This window comes from Geotrypetes seraphini, chromosome 5 (assembly GCF_902459505.1).
Source record: "Geotrypetes seraphini chromosome 5, aGeoSer1.1, whole genome shotgun sequence".
Taxonomy (NCBI): Eukaryota; Metazoa; Chordata; class Amphibia; order Gymnophiona; family Dermophiidae; genus Geotrypetes; species Geotrypetes seraphini.
Window position 1 is genome coordinate 162,227,292 of NC_047088.1, and position 16,951 is coordinate 162,244,242.

The window sequence follows — 16,951 nt, forward strand, 5'->3', positions numbered from 1 at the left end:
GTGGGGCCACAGGACGAGCCTAGCACGCCCTCCTCGTCACCCAAAGACAAGCTGCTGGCCAGCCCGCAGGCCATCAACAACCTGGTGCTGCAGGGCTGTTCGTTCATCGGGCTGCGGCTGGTGCTGGAGTACCTGTACACTGCCAACGTGACCCTATCACTGGACACTGTGGAGGAGGCCCCGTCGGTGAGCAAGATCCTGCACAACCTACAGGTGACCCACGTCTGCGTGCAGTTCCTCAACGACCAGATCTCGGTGCAGAACTATAAGCAGGTGTGTAAAATTGCTGCCCTGCTTTGCCTGGAGGAGATCAAGAAGCTGGCCAACATGTACCTCGTGGAGGACGTGCTATTGCTTGACTTCCGATGAGCTGTGTGCCCTGCTCGACTCGCTGCTGCCACCCATCGAGTCCGAGCTAGCGCTCTTCCAGATGTCCGTGCTCTGGATCAAGCGCGAGACGTGCATGCAGCACGCGCCGGACCTTATGAAGTGCCTCCGCTTTGCCCTCATCCCGGAGCGTGTCCAGTCAGAGGACTTCATGCGCTCTGATCCAGTCTGTCAGAAGCTGCTGCTCGACGCCATGAACTACCATCTCATGTCTTTCAGGCAGAACCGCTGCCAGAGCCTGGCTAGCAGGTAAGGGGGGGGGGGGGGGTTACATCTAGAATGTGCCTATGTGTACTGTATGTGCACAGTACAGTCCTATGTGTATAGAATCAGCACTGCCCTCGTGTGTGTGTGTGTATGTGTGTGCAGTCTGTGTATAATATATGTGCATGCAGTCACTTATGGGTATATAGTTTGGGGTATGCTGCTATGTGCACAGCAGTCATGTTTGTATTGTCAGCATGTTTGTATTGATATGTACAGTACATGCACTCTACAAATCTGTGTGTTCCTGTATGGTGAATGCATGTGTGTGTATGTAATCAGTACTGTCCCATGTGTATAATGTGTTAAGTGTAGACAAGATACATCAGTGCTATACCAAAGATCTTCAGTGAACAGGGGCCAAATGTTTACATTTGTGCTATCACCCCCCAACAGACACATAGGTATTAACTCTGATCCTCCCCCCAGCCTGCCTCCCAAATAGTCTAATAATCCCAGTTTGACATCAGTCCAGTCCAGCTGGCAGTGCAGTGAGCCTAGTGCTTCTCTAACCTGCTTTTCCTGGTTCACAGTTCCCATGTGGTTCACAATTAACAGCTCACATCAGACATTTGACATGCCTGGTTATCTGCAGATTTCTAAGGCAGAAGTGAGAGAAGCTGGTGGAACGAATGGAGTGGGGACACAGCAGGGTATTGAGCTAAAGTCCGGAGGATGCTGCAAAGAACAGGGGAGCATGCAGGCCTTCGGGGGGGGGATGGGGGCCCTGGTGTAGAAGTACACGGAGAAGGGAGGGAAGGGACGTGCATATGTCGGACTGGGGGAGGGAGGGGGGAAGAAATACTGGGTCTAAAAAACAGAGGAGAGGGAGAGAGATGGTGGACAATGAGATTTAGGGAGGGAAGAAACAGAAAGGGAGAGAAGTTGGACACAAGGGATGGTGTGGGGGAGGGAAGATAGAGATACTGGATAGGAGAGTAGCTGGGAAGAGAATGGGAGAGATGGTGAACCCTGGGGTGGTGGGGAAGGAGGGAGTGATGCTAGATGAAAGAGTAGTTGAGAAAAGGAGAGATGGTGGATCTGGGGATGGTGGGGCCATCGCTACAGATGCGGGGATGGAGACAAAAAAAAAAAGGAAATATGCCAGACCTTCGAGGGAGAGAAGGTAAACAGAAGGGGAGAATAGAGATGGAAGATGGATGGTTATCACAGAGAAAAAAAAAAAAGACAACAAATGGGCAGGAGACCCTGGCAAGCGAGTTATCAGAAGACAACCAGAGCCTGGGACTAACATGATTTGAATAATGGCCAGATAACAAAAGGTAGAAAAAATAATTTTATTTTCCGTTTTGCGATTACAATATGTCAGGTTTGAAATGTGTATCATACCAGAGCTGGTGTTAGACCTCGAACATGAGTTAGGATTTAACAGAGAGGAAAAATCTTTTTTTTTATTTTGTTTACACCACAGCGCCAGTGTGGGAAGGAGAGGGCAAAGGGCGTGAAGAGGCTATAAAATAAACCACCAGGATGTCTGAAAAATACATCCAATTGGGCAGGAAAATTGAATCAAATTGGAAAATTGATTCAATAGGCTGAATCAAACCGAATTTTTTTTTCTGAATCGGGCAGCACTACCACAGACATTGCATTAAATTAAACGTGATCTTGGGACATGTTTTAAGTCAGAGATATTTGAGGCCAATAAAGTGCTGAAGGAGAGAGTCAATAAATAATTCCCCACATAGGACAGAGCTAGGGTATCGGTGCCACCCCTCCCCTAGGGTCCCCAGCCTCAATGTTGCCATGAAGTCCTTCCTTCACAGGCTCACATTCCAGTGCTGCAGCACCCGCCTCCTCTAAAGACTTCCTTTCAAAAGAAGTGGAATACAGAGAACATGAGTAATTGTGGTGCATCCTAAACATTTACCGTACATCCTTCTGCCATGCTTACTTAACTTAAGGTATTCTGCTGGCCCTCTTTCCACACAGTGCCATAACCCCAACCAATGTGTGCCAATTACATCCAAACCCATCAATGTGTCTCTTGAATTCTGCTATATAAAGTGAGCAATAACTATGTTAGTATGTCAAATTTATCTAGAAAACATCCCTAAAAATTTTGATGAAATGGGGTGAATTAAAGTTTTCCCGATATGAGAAGGGGATTTAGCTAGGTCTGGATTTAGGCAAAATTTATTTGGGGGGTCATCCAGGGGATCTTTCAGATGTACTGTGCAGCTGCAGGGGAAAGAAGGAAGAAAGGCAGCGTCTTTGTAGCTACTGCTCCCACCTCCCCCTGCAGCCACTGGCCAGACATTCCTAAGGAACTCTCACTGCAGTCAACTGGTCAGACATTCCTAAGGAAGCTTAGCCAGCCAATAGGCTGCAGGAAAAGCATAGTTACCATAACAGGTGTTATCCAGGGACAGGAGGCAGATATTCTCACGAATGGGCGACGTCACCGACGGAGCCCTGGTATGGACCACTTTTAAAGGTGAATCGCCACTTTAAATTTTTAGAAAGTTTGCGATAGCCCGAACCGCGCATGCCTTCCCGCCCGACGTAGGGCACGCGGTCCCCTCAGTTAAAATAAGCCAGCTAAGAAGCCAACCCGGGGAAGTGGGTGAGATGTGAGAATATCTGCCTGCTGACCCTGGATAACACCTGTTACGGTAAGTAACTGTGCTTTATCCCAGGACAAGCAGGCAGCATATTCTCATGAATGGGTGACCTGCAAGCTAACAGAGATGGGATGGTGGGAGTGTTGGCCTAAGAAAATAAATTTTGTAATACAGATTGGCCGAAGTGCCCATCCCGTCTGGAGAAAGATTCCAGACAATAGTGAGAAGTGAATGTATGAACTGAGGACCAGGTGGCAGCTTTACAGATTTCCTCAATGGGCCTAGATCTAAGGAAAGCCACAGAAGCTGCCATAGCTCTAACTTTGTGGGCTGTGACACGACTCTCCAGTGCCAGTCCAGTCTGAGCATATCAGAACGAAATGCAGGCAGCCAGCCAGCCAGTTGGAAATCATTCTCTTGGATACAGGACGCCCCAACTTGTTTGGATCAAAAGAGATGAAAAGTTGGGGAGATGTTCGTTGTGGCTTTGTCCGTTCAATGTAGTAGGCCAAAGCCCGCTTACAGTCCAAAGTATGCAAAGCAGTTTCTCCAGCATGAGAATGAGGTTTAGGAAAAACACTGGTAGAAAAATTGACCGATTGAGATAAAATTCAGTGACAACTTTTGGAAGAAACTCTGGATGTGTACGCAGAATCACCATGTGATGATGAAAAACTGTGAAAGGTGGATCTGCTACTAATGCTTGTAACTCACTGACCCTCCTGGCAGAGGTGAGAGCAATAAGGAAGACCACTTTCCAGGTAAGAAACTTGAAATGAGCTGCAACCATTGGTTCAAATGGTGGCTTTATTAAACTGGAAAGAACCACATTAAGGTCCCAGACGAGAGGTGGAGGCTTGAGAGGTGGTTTAACATTGAAAAGCCCCTTTATAAACCTGGAAACCAAAGGATGAGCAGCGAGAGGTTTTTCCTCAACTGGCATGTGAAAAGCAGTAATAGCACTGAGATGGACTCTGATAGATGTAGACTTGAGACCAGAGTCAGACAGATGAAGAAGATAATCAACACCAATTCCATTGCCAAGGATGTTGGATCGTGATGATAAAGACACCAGGAAGAAAATCTAGTCTACTTTTGTTGGTAACATTGCTGAGTGGCTGGTTTCCTGGATGTATCAAGAATTTGAAGAACAGGTTGAGAAAGACTAAGACAGATGAATTTAGCCTGAGAAAAACCCAGCTGTCAGGTGTAGAGATTGCAGGTTGGGATGTAGAAGCGATTCACGATTCTGAGTGAGTAGAGTAGGAAATATTGGAAGAGGCATGGGCTCCCTGAAGTTGAGTTGAAGGAGAAGGGAGAACCAATGTTGTCTGGGCCACCGTGGAGCAATGAGAATCATGGTGGCTGCTTCCCTCTTGACCTTGAATAAGGTTTGCAACATGAGAGGAAGTGGAGGGAATGCATATAAAAACATACCCGTCCAATCCAGGAGAAAGGCATATGCTGCCAGACTGGGGCAACTTTGTGATTGTGAGGAGCCGCAAACAAGTCTACTTTAGGAGTGCCCCATTGAGTAAAGATGGACTGGAGAGTTGCAGAGTCGAGAGTCCATTCATGAGGTTGAAGAATGCTGCTGAGGTTGTCTGCTAGGGAATTCTCCCCTTGAATGTAGACCACCTTTAAGAACATATTGCGAGCTGTCACCATGTCCAGATTTTTTTGGACTTCCTGACACAACAGGAGAGAGCCCATGCCTCCTTGCTTGTTTATGTAGTACATTGCTACTTGATTGTCCATGCAAAGGAGGACCTGAGGGCAAAGAAGATGATGAAAAGCTTCGAGGGCATAAAACATCACTCCGAGTTCTAAGAAATTGATGTGAAATTTCCGCTCCCTGGCAGTCCAAAACCCCCGAGTCTGCAGATCGTCCATATGAGCCCCCCAGGCTGTCATGATGATCTTGTGATGAGGGGGTAAATGAAAAAGAAGACCTCTGGATAGATTTGAGGAGGTCATCCACCATTGAAGCGATCGCAGAAGAGATGATGTCACAGATACATGTTGTGAGAGACGATCCGTCACTTGAGACCACTGGGAAGCCAGAGTCCACTGAGGAGTGCGAAGATGTAGTCTTGCCAGTGGTGTGACCTGGACAGTTGAAGCCATGTGGCCTAGAAGAACCATCATGTGTCTGGCAGAGATGGTTTGAAAAGGAAGCAATTGCTGACAGCGACAGAAAAGAGTCTGAAGTCGATCTGGAGGAAGAAACGCTCTCATGAGAGTGGTGTCTAGGATTGCCCCAATGAATTGCAGACGTTGGGTCGGAATGAGATGTGATTTGGGGAAGCTGACTTCGAATTCTAGAATCTGGAGAAAAGAGATGGTCTGAGATGTTGCTTGGACCACTTCCTGATATGAGACAGCCTTGAACAACCAGTCATCCAGATAAGGAAAGACTTTAAGGCCGTATGATCGAAGAGAGGTGGCCACCACAATTAGGCACTTCGTGAAGACTCTGGGAGAAGATGCTAGGCCAAAGGGAAGTACCTTGTATTGGTAATGACAGCAATTGATTTGAAAACATAGGTACTTCCTGAAAGCCGGATGAATCGTGATATGTATGTAGGCTTCTTTGAGGTCTAGGGAGCATAGCCAGTCATTCTGATTGAGGAGAGGATAAAGCAGGGCGAGTGACAACATCCTGAATTTCTCCTTGACTAGAAATTTGTTGAGAGCTCCAAGATCCAGGATGGTTCTCAGTCCTCCTATTTTCTTGGGGACTAAGAAGTAACAGGAGAAGAATCCCTTGGCCTGCTGATTGAGGGGAACTTCCTTGATGGCATTCAGCAGAAGGGATTGCACCTCCTGCAGAAGGAGGACTGTGCAGGGTCCAAAGCCGACTCTCTTGGAGGATTGTCTGGTGGAAGAGCTTGAAAATGGAGAAAATAACCCTGACGAATGATGTTGAGGACCCATAGGTCTGATGTGATGAGTTCCCAGCGACTGATGGAAAGCTGACGACGACCTCCGATGGGATGAGGCAAAGGTTGAAAAATGCTGAGATTGGCTATGCTCCTGTAAAAAAACGTCAAAAAGGCTGTGTAGATTTAGGTGGAACAGCCTGCTGTTTTTGCTGGGGTTGACGGGGTTGTTGCTGTCGCTGCCTTCGAGGCTGAGACTGAGGTGGCTGCAGAAGTTTTGGAGCAAAATGACACAGATTTGAAGACTGTTGTCTGAAAGGGCGAACAGGTGGAAGCTTTTTCTTGTTTTTAACCAAAGTATCCAAAATGTTAATCACCCAAACAAGGAGCATTAGCAAGATGATCTTGATAGTTAACGTCAAGCTTCGAGACTCTGAGCCAGGCTAGGCGTCGCATTGCCACAGACATAGCCACAGCACGATATGTTTGCTCAAAAGTGTCATAGATAGAGCGTACCATATATTTGCGCAACTGTAGCAAGTCAGAAATGTAATTTTGAAAAGCAGGTAATTTGTAATTAGGTAAGTACTTCTGAAAAGTGGGCACTTGGGTAACTAAATGCTTGAAATAGAAGGAGAAATGGAAAGCATAGTTACCAGACCAGTTGGCAAGCATGGTATTCCGATATAATCATTTGCCAACACGGTCCATTGCCTTACCCTCTTTGCCAGGAAGTACAGAAGCATAGACACTGGCTCCAGCAGATTTTTTAAGTGTGAACTCCACCAGAAGAGACTCATGGGGGAACTGAGACTTGTCAAAGCCCGGAATGGGTACCATCCTATATAGTGAATCCAGCTTGTGAGGAGCCACAGGGATGGTCAAAAGACTTTCTAAGTTCTTATAAAAGGTCTCCCGCAAGATGTCATGAAGGGGAAGCCGAAGAAACTCCTTAGGTGGCTGCTCATAATCTAATGCATCTAAAAGTTGTTTAGATTTTTTGGAGTCAGCTTCAAGTGTCTCTGCCATGTATTTCAAAAATTTTGAAAAAGACGACTTACCCATTCATTGAGAAGGTTCTTGAGAAGATGGAAGTTGAGAGTTTTCATCTGAAGAGACTTCCTTATCAGACAGAACATGCTCTTCAGAATCACCCCAGAGGTCCAAGTCTCGAGTGGGTGGAATACGGTGTCGAGCACTGGGTGTCGATGATTCCGTACATTTCATCTTCCTCAAAGCCTTACCTGATTTGACCAGCATCGTCTCGGGAGATGTTTGGGAAGGATAACGGTGCCAAGCTGTCTCCGACATCGAGTGTTTAGCCAACTCAGACGGCACCGAGGAATATTTTTGCAATGTCGACGCCAAGGCTGCTGATATGGAAGGCTCAGACCGGACTGGCACCAGAGGAGCCGGTGTCGTCATAACAGGGAGTAAGAGCTGCAACTGCTCCCTTAACTCCTCTCGCAGCAGTTGAATTTGCTGCCTGAGGTCGAGCACTGGTACCGCTGGCTTTTTTGCCGGTACCGTTGATGCCGTTCTACGCTCCAGCGATGAGGAGGCCAATGTCGAGGCACTCACCGATATAGGACCCGATCGTTTCTTGGGTCTCCTCGAGGTCTGCAAGACTTGGCTCACTGCTGAAGTGACCTGGGAGCCCAAAGTGGTGGGGGAAGGCTTCTTAGCTGGCTTACCCACTACATGCGACACCGAAGATGAATCCATCGACGTTGGGTGTTGCGATGTCGATTTCGGTGTGGACCCCAACGTCGGCGCTGGTGTCTAATCACCCTCCATAGTGGAACTGAAGAGGAGACGTTGTTGAATCAACAATTTTTAAGGGTCTTCTTCTGGAGTGAGGAACAACGAGTGCAAGATTCAGCCCTATGCTCTGGCCCCAAACAATGGAGGCACCAGCGATGCAGATCTGTGATGGAAGCAGGGTAAGCACACCGTCCGCACTTCTTAAAACCCGTCTGAGGACAGGACATGGAGGGAAAAATGACCTCGGCAAAATCAAAAGTCAAGGTGCAAGGAGGGAAACAGGCCCCGCCAGGCCAAACTCGCGAAAGCGAAAAAGTAAAAAAAAAATTTTTTTTTACTATAAAAAAGAAAAGAAAAGAAAGAAAGAAAACAAAAACTGACTAAAAAGTCAAAAAATAAGCCATGTGAGCGGGAAGACAGCAAAAAATATCAACAGCCGTTGATGAAGCGACTTCTTAGTAGAGAGTTGAGCGGGGACAGAAATCCCACCCGTCCCCGCCAAAGTCCCACCCGTCCCCGCGAGGAATCCCACCCGTCCCCGCCCGTCCCTATAAACTTCAGAAATAGTTATTTCATTTAATTATGCTACTGAATTAAAGGCTCTGGTAGAAACCCATTTACAAATAAGCAAAAAGACTTTATTAATTTGAAAATATTAATTGGGAAGAATACATACTTTGTAAACGGGTTTCTACCAGAGCCTCTAATGTTTATAAATTTTTATCAACACAACTAATATACTACTTTATCCTGAAGCAAAAAAAAAAAAAGAAATAGAATTCTTTTCCTACCTTTGTTGCCTGGTTTCTGCTTTCCTCGTGTTCTCATTCAATTCCTTCCATTCACTGTCTCTCTTCCTTCTGCATCTTCCATTTGCTCTGTTACTGTGCCTCTCCCTTTCTTCCCCCTTCCAAATTGGTCTGGCACCCATCTTCTTCTCTCCGCTCCCCCCATAGTCTGGCATCTGTCTTCTTCCCTGCCAGCGTCTTCTCCCTACTCTCTCTTCTCCATTTCCTTTCAGCGTCCTTCTCCCCCCATCTTCCCATGGCCTTTCAGCATCCTTCTCCACCCCTTTGTCTTCTACAAGTGCTTTCAGAGTCCTTCCCCCCCCCGCCCTTCCCATGGCCTTTCAGCGTCCTTCTCCACCCCTTTGTCTTCCCCATGTGCTTTCAGCGTCCTTCTCCCCCCTCTGCTTCCCCATGTCCTTTCAGCGTCCTTCTCCCTCTCTGTCTTCCCCATGGCCTTTCAGCATCCTTCTCCACCCCTTTGTCTTCCACAAGTGCTTTCAGAGTCCTTCCCCCCCCCCGCCCTTCCCATGGCCTTTCAGCGTCCTTCTCCACCCCTTTGTCTTCCCCATGTGCTTTCAGCGTCCTTCTCCCTCCTCTGTCTTCAAGTGCTTTCAGAGTCCTTCCCCCCCGTCCGTCTTCCCCATGGCCTTTCAGCGTCCTTCTCCACCCCTTTGTCTTCAGTGCTTTCAGCGTCCTTCTCCCCCCTCCTTCTCTACCGGCCCGGGTGCAGCACAGCCGGCCAGGTCCCCTTACTTTTGTGGCACTTCCCCAACCAACCGACAACAGCCCCGGTCTGACAAACCTCCCTGCCCTTAACCGCGAATCTAAATTACCTTCTTACAGCTGCTGTAAGAAGATAATTTAGATTCGCGGCTACAGGGCAGGGAGGATTGTCGGACCGGGGCTGTTGTCGGTCGGTCGGGGAAGTGCCACAAAATTAAGGGGACCTGGCCGGCTGTGCTGCAACCAGGGCGGACCGCCCCCTCCCTCGGTAGCCACTCGAACCGCGAGGCTACTCTCCTTCTCCTTACCTGCAGCACAGAGCCGAAAGGAAGTCTTCCCGACGTCGGGAAGACTTCCGTTCGGCTCTGTGCTGCAAGCAGAGCAGGTAGGGAGAAGAAGAGCCGCGCGACTGAGTACATCCAGCCCCGCAGGAACCCCGCGACCCTCGGAGGCGTCCCCACGGGATCCCCGCGACCCTAGCGGGCGTCCCCATGGGATTCCCGCGACCCTAGGGGGCGTCCCCACGGGATCCCCGTGACCCGAAGGGGGGACCCGCGGGTCCCGCGGGATTCCCGTCGTCCCCGTTCCCGTGCAACTCTCTACTTCTTAGCTCTGCAGAAACTAAGAAACTGAGGGACCGCGCACCCTATGTCGGGCAGGAAGGCACTCGCGCATGTGCGGTTCAGGCTATTGCGAACTTTCTAAAGACTTAAAGTGGAGATGCACTTTTAAAGTGGTCCCTACCGGGGCTCCGTCGGTGACGTCACCCATTCTTGAGAATATGCTGCCTGCGTGTCCTGGGATAAAAGCAAAACTGAAGGTTGATGACTCATAAGCTATTGGCCCAGTCTCCTCTGTAGCTTATTGGTTGGTTGAAAAATGAACTAACAGCAGATAACACAGAACAGCTGTTGTGTAGGTAATAGAGGCTTCCTGCCTTTTGTCTACATACAGAGAGAGATAAGTGCTACGGGAGGCTCTGACGAAGGAAAGAGTACACATAGGCATTGAGAGTTGAAAGACATGGTTGTGAGGAGAAGAGAGGCTGAGGGAAGACACATTGACTATGAAAGGGAGAACAGAGTTGAAGTGAATGCAAGCTGGGAGATGTATTGGCAGCGATACAAAAATAAGTTTGTCCTGTCTCCTCTGCAGCTTATTAGCTGGCCCACCAAAACAGCCCCCCACCATCCTGACTCCACAGCGGCCGACACGCCAGCACACTTCAAAGATAAAATCTTCCTGATGTACAGCTGCAGGGGAAAGCAGGAAAAAGGTAGTGTCTCTGTCGCTAATGCACCCACTTCCCCCTGCAGCCCATTGATCAGATATTCATAAGCAAGCTTAGCCACTCAATAGGCTGCAGGGAAAAGAAAGACTGAAGGTCCTGTCTCTTTTGCAGCTTATTGGCTGGCTAAGGGATGTCTGAGAAATGGACTAACAGCAGAGAACATAGAACAGCTGCAGTGTAGATGAGATGCTTTCTGCCTTTTGTCTACCATAGAGAGGGAGCCAAGTGCTGAGGGAGGTTCTAGGAAAGGAATGAAGAAAGAGAGTATACACAAACACTGAGAGCTGGAACACATGTTGTGAGGGGAAGAGAGGCTGAGGGAACCACATGGACTATGAAAAAGAGAACAGAGTTGAAGTGAATGAAAGCTGGGGGATACGTGGACAGTGATACAAAGATAAATGGGTGAGGGATGGGCTGAAGAAAGAAACAGATAAGGACTTGTGCTGTCCGATTTGAATTGATTCACTGATTCGAATCAGGTGAATCGATTCAATTAAAAAAAAAAAAAAAAAAAATCAGCCTACCGATTCGATGACCAACCCTTCCCCCCGTGCCTTCCTAATGCAGGAGTGGCAGTGTTGCCTCTTGCTGGCCGTCCGCTGCCACTCCTGCTTGAGGGGGGAGAGTCAGTCGGAAAGGCCTGCATGTTCCCCCAGCTTCGCTCTTACCTTAAGCTAATACGGCAGCCTGCAGGATCGCTGGTGCTATAGCGATCCCTGCAGGCTGCCGGTATAAGCAACCAGTCTCTCTTCCCTCTCATTTCCCCCCACCACTCTAAGGTCTACTTATTTCTATAGCACTAACAGATGTATGCAGCGTTGTACACAAACACAAAAAACAGTTCCTGCTTGACAGAGCTTAAAATCTAGTCAAGACAAATAGGACAAATAAGAAATTAGGGAGGTACACTTGGGGAAATGATTGAAACATGGGTACTAAAAAAGTGAACAAAGGATTAAGAGTTAAAAGCAGCCTCAAAAAGATGGTCATTTAGCCTGGATTTGACTTTAAAGATAAATGGGAGGGAGGGAGAGCACAGAATCAGGGGAGTGCCCAGGAGGATATCCAAAGAGATGACCAGGGGATTGGGTGAGTGTTTGGGGAGCCACCCAAGAGGTCTGCGAGGGGTGTCATTGGCTCACCGACCTTGCATTGAAGAACTGTAGAGCAAAGCACTCAAGGGTGTGCAGGAGTCTCCTAAGCACAGTTTTTTTTTTTTTAAAGGTGTACAATAAATCAGGCTGCATTGCTAAAATATACCCAAGACAATGGAAACAGACAAATAAAGCCATCACACAAAGCTTTAACTCATCCTTTCTACTCTTCCTGACATCATAGTATCAGAATGTGTCCCATCCAGAATGCCTGGCAGCTTAAATACTTTAAGCTTAATTCCGAATAAATTGTTCGCAATGCAAATTAACAGCTTCCTTCTAAAAACTAATATACTTACTCACCTCAGACAGATGCCATTTGCCAGTCTTTTGTGACTAAATGACTTGGAAGAGCGAGGTGAAGAGGTAGGGGACAAACTAAGCGGAGTGATTAAACTGTTGACAATCTCAGAAAGCTGGGCACTCTGCAAGAAATGACAATCTTTTAGTTCTTCCACTACTGACATCTCTTCTCTAATTCTTGTACCTGTCTCATTACTACTTCATTTCATCTTTAGCTAAGACATGTTTGAATAATTTTACCGTACCCTGTTACAGCACAAAGCAGGACTTTCTGGTGTTGCCATTTTAGTGCAGAATTTAAGGCCACAAGAATTTTGGACAGCTGGAATTTTGGACACAGGCAAAGGAGCCTCTACTTCTCCTTCCCCTGAACCCCACATTGGCCTTTGGAATTCATCTGGAGCAGGGCTGTGCTTGCTTGCTGCAGTCAGGGGTCCTAGGCAGAAGGGAGATGTGCCTGTGAGGGAGGAAAGAATGGGCCATGGCTGCAGTGAAGAGGCACAGCTTTGCTCCTGATGAATACTGGAGGTCAATGTGGGGAGGGGAAGGGAGGAAAAGTAAAGGATATTTGCCTGTGTCTAGAATTTCTGCTGCCCAAAATCTTTGTGGCCTTAAATTCTATGTCGTTTTGGTGGTGCTAAACGGACAATGCCAAAAACTTAGATCCCATTACAGCACATCTATACTCTTCCAAACTTTGCCTAGATGGGGAAAGTCTCTTATTTTAATGCCCCTTCCAGAGCAAGGACTCATTCCTGTGTCTGAACTGCTGCTTTTTCATCGCGGGGCTGTGTATTTAATAACAGTAGTTTACATCCGTTATCTAGAACATATTTAATTTACAATAACAGGAGAAGCCTATTCAGTTTTTACGCTTGAAAGAAATCTATGTGAATAGCTTGTCTTGTACATAGGATTCTATGTCACAAACTCAGCCTTGGCAAATGCTGTCTATAAAACATCCAACCCTGTTGAACTGGAAGTAGTCCAGCTTGGAAAACGTATCTGCACCCCACACTTGGGAGAACATGTGACTGCTGAACAATACTCTTCAAAACACCATTTATTAATAACTCCCCTGAATTTATACATAAAAACTTTAATATACCCACAAAGAAAAGAGATAAAAAAGACAGCCTGTAAAATACTAAATCTTAAGGATCCAATATAAGAACTATTTCTGCTTTATATGTCTATAGGCTAAACCTGATCAACACTTAAATCAATTCTTCGTGCTTTACTTTTATTCAACTGATAACTGAATAATAAGAATCTTCAACCCATTTCGGAGACAATACGCATGAATATGCTTAAAAATAAACATTTGTTTACCCTGAAAAAGGCTGGTATGAGTGCTGCTGAAATGCTCAAAATGTAAAGAAATGTTTTCCAAGGACACCTACAATGTATATACATGAAATCAAATCTGTACTTCTTGATTTTCATGCATACAGGTTTGGAAGCTCTTTGTAAAAAGTGCTTTGACAGAGAATTCCAAGTAGTTCATAAAGAATTAAACTAATAAAATTAAAATACCCTGATATTCAGTATTCAATCAGCAGGTAGAAAAACAGATTTATAGTGTTTCTGTTCAGCAAGTGAATATAGCAATGCAATCATCCTGGCTTATATCAAAAACAAAAACAGTGCACTAGTCATGTACTGGAAGTTAATGCCTAATCCTGGTGACCAATTTACCTTCAATATATCAGCCAGCATGACCCACAGAGGGGATGAAATACTTTTACGGTTCTGTGAATCACACATATGTGGCTCACCCTTGTTCTTTCAAGACCGTGAGAAATTAGTTTTGCTCTGTCTGACACAGAGCTTTTTTTTTACCTGCTTTTCTATGTTTCGCAGGAGTAGAGTGGGACTACTCGGTGACATTTCTAAATCTTGTGTTAGTGAAGAATCCTGTCCCTGAAGTGGAGCTGGAAACCCCCCTGTTGATTTTAATACTGTTGACTGTGGTTGTTGCTTCCCTCTTTCTTTTGGGAGTGCAAATTCTTCTAGGATCACCATTCCCTAGACAACCACAATGAGATAAAATTCAATAAAAAAAGGAATGAGAGAGAAAAAAGCAAAACTAATTAACCATAAATCATTTCCTTAGTACCAGACTTAAGCAACTTAAATCTGGAACAAAGCTTTCATGAACTTTATTCAGCTTAGGTTTAAAAGGTAATGGAAGTTAGAGCTTCTGTGAAATATGTAAGCAACTTGAAAGCTACAGAAAAAAGGCGCAGCACAATTAGATCATGTAATCTTTCACCGCAAGATCTGGAGAAAGCATGGGTGTAGTTTGAGGGGCATTGCAGCAGCCATCCTCCCCCCAAAACAAGCTGCCTGCCTGGCATCCTACATCCCTCCCCTTTCCCAATGCCTGCAGTTGCACTCCTTCAATTTTCTGAAATGCTAGAAGCATCACTAAGGTAATCACACTGCCTTTAGCTTTTGACCTATTGAAGAAGGAGGGAGTAAATCTACCATCTACATTCAGTAGGAATCTCTAGTTTGCTTCTTTACTGGTTTGACTTTTTTTGGTGTCTCATGCTTGCTCCTTATTTTCTCACTATCACATGTAGTGTCCCACAAGGGTCCTTCCTTGCTCTGACACTACTGAATGTATTTCTTGCCCTTCTCCTGCTTCTTAACTAGGATTGCTACGTGGATGGCACCAGATCTTGTATGACTTGCAGACATCATACTCCTCTACCAAACCTGTCAATGATTGCCTGTACTTAGGCTTTCTTTGAGCCATGTGGAAACTATTTTTAAACTTTTCCAAATGTGAAGCAATACATGTTCCCAATCGACACACCCTATGATTTATGGAATCTGAGAACACTGGGTAGTATGTGATCAAAGATAACTTTCTAAGAACAAACTAAATTGGTGCTACGGGTAGCATTCTTTGCTTTTCAAGGAATTTATTCAGTGAAACCTTTTTTGCCTCAAAATCTCCTTTGGTTGCTCTTCATCTCTCTGGTAATTTGCCAGATTGATTAATACAGAATTCCACTTTCTTCTTTCAAATGTCTTCAGCTTATCAAATCAACTACAGTTAAGCTTCTCCACAGTGCATCACCCCTTATTTGAACACTTACTTTCAGTATCAGCACACATTAAGTTTACGATCCTCACAGTCTATAAAAGGCTCTACTCCTTTAGCTCCAGATTATACTGTATGTCTAACCTTCTTATCCCCTCTGGCTCATCTTACACACTGCACTCTTCCCAACTGGCTCCTTTAACCTATGTCCCCTTCCCCCACTCCCGGCTCCAATTTTCATTTGGACTCACGTTCCATAGCCATGGTCCAATAACAAAAAAGCAACAGCATGGGACATTACCACTTGATCTCAAATTGATCGTTCCAGATCCATTCTTCAAGAAGCAACATAAACCATGGTCATTCCACAATACTTGTATCTTACCCACATAAGAGGAAGATTCTCAAAACTCACCAGTAAAATCCGTCAAGTCAACGTAGTGCCCAAAGTGGTAAGCAACTTTTATTTTACAGGCAATTCGCAGCATGTGTAATATATGCACACTATTTGTGCGGAGAATCTCCAGTAAAGAATGGGAGGAACTGTCCCTAGCGATTGCTCAGAAGAGCAATTACTAAGCACAGCTCCTTCCTACTATCAAAGCTGCTCTCCCTGTCCCAATCAACTAAGCCCAAGTCCTGCCAGCTCACCTGATTAACTGGCAGGAAGAGCAGCAGCCCTAGATTCGTGGGAACGGCTTTGATACATCCCTATAGTCCAGGCTACTGCACCTTTTGCACTGGAAGGAAAGATTAAGTTCTTACTTCAATCTTCTTTCCAGTAAATGGGTACAGTAGTTCAGACAGCCCACCCTGTTAAGAGTACACCTACTTAAGTTCTCAGTTATATTGTGGAGTTCCAGATGCTCGTCTTTGGTCAGCCAAAAGAAAGAAATGCTCAGGGGACACCCATCTAACAGATATGAAGAGCGATACGATAGCTCTCTCTATCAAAAGCTTATAAGCAAGAAATTCTGTGTAAGAGGTTAGTGCTGGTTGCACTCAGGTAGGTAGGTTGTTATGTTCCACCTTGGTTATGGTATGTTTCCATTTAATTCATTACTTGGTTTTGACTGTCGTGCAGAATAAAATTGACTATCAGGGAGTTCCTATAAAGCTTTCTATCCCTCCCTCTCATCCCCCTGTGCAGCTATGTTATTTCTCCTATTTAAAAGTTATCCATTGCTTACATATGTCATGTTTCTATGAACTGAGGGAGAAGGGCAATGCCCAGTGATACAAGTAGGAGGAGCTAAAGAATCTGCAATGCCTTCTGCAAGTTTCCCGCGAGTATGAGGATAGAACCTATTGAGATTAGGTTTCTTTATAAAACAATCTTCTTTCTGTTAGTCCCTGGAGGATTCCAAATGCTAGGTGTTCAATCCAAACTTGCAGTCTGGGTATTGCAGGAAAGCCAAGCACATACCTGTAAATCCAGGACAAAGGGGGTATAGGAGAGAATCCCCATCAACAAAATAAACAGGCACAAAGGCAACTCAGAAAAAAACATCGATGATCAAAGTAGAACTAACCTGCTGTGTGCAACGAGCACCCCAAGAAAGAATCTTTGGCAATGTGCATACTCACAGAAAACTCCCCACAGGATCCGGCAACTGGCTGGAAAATCTTCAAACCTGTAAGGAGAATAACCGAGGCAGAAAGAAGCAAACTATTCCAAACCACTGACTATATACAGAGAGGGCGGGTCATCTGAATTCCTCCAGGGACTAACACAAAGAAAGTTATCGTACG

General features: G+C 45.8%; 1 protein-coding gene across 8 annotated transcripts in view; it reads right to left on the bottom strand.

The window, feature by feature from the left end:
- Window positions 1–16,951, bottom strand: part of KANSL1L (KAT8 regulatory NSL complex subunit 1 like) — a 321,832-nt gene that overhangs the window by 253,382 nt on the left and 51,499 nt on the right. For all 8 annotated transcript variants that reach the window (XR_004539416.1, XR_004539417.1, XM_033944251.1 and 5 more), the window contains exons 4-5: window positions 13,987–14,172; window positions 12,145–12,266 (exon numbers count right to left, since the gene is read on the bottom strand). Coding sequence is in view for 6 of the 8 variants with exons in the window: in XM_033944251.1 (XP_033800142.1) it covers window positions 12,145–12,266; window positions 13,987–14,172 (308 nt within the window). In the remaining 2 variants the exon portion in view is untranslated. The remainder of the gene's footprint in view (window positions 1–12,144; window positions 12,267–13,986; window positions 14,173–16,951) is intronic.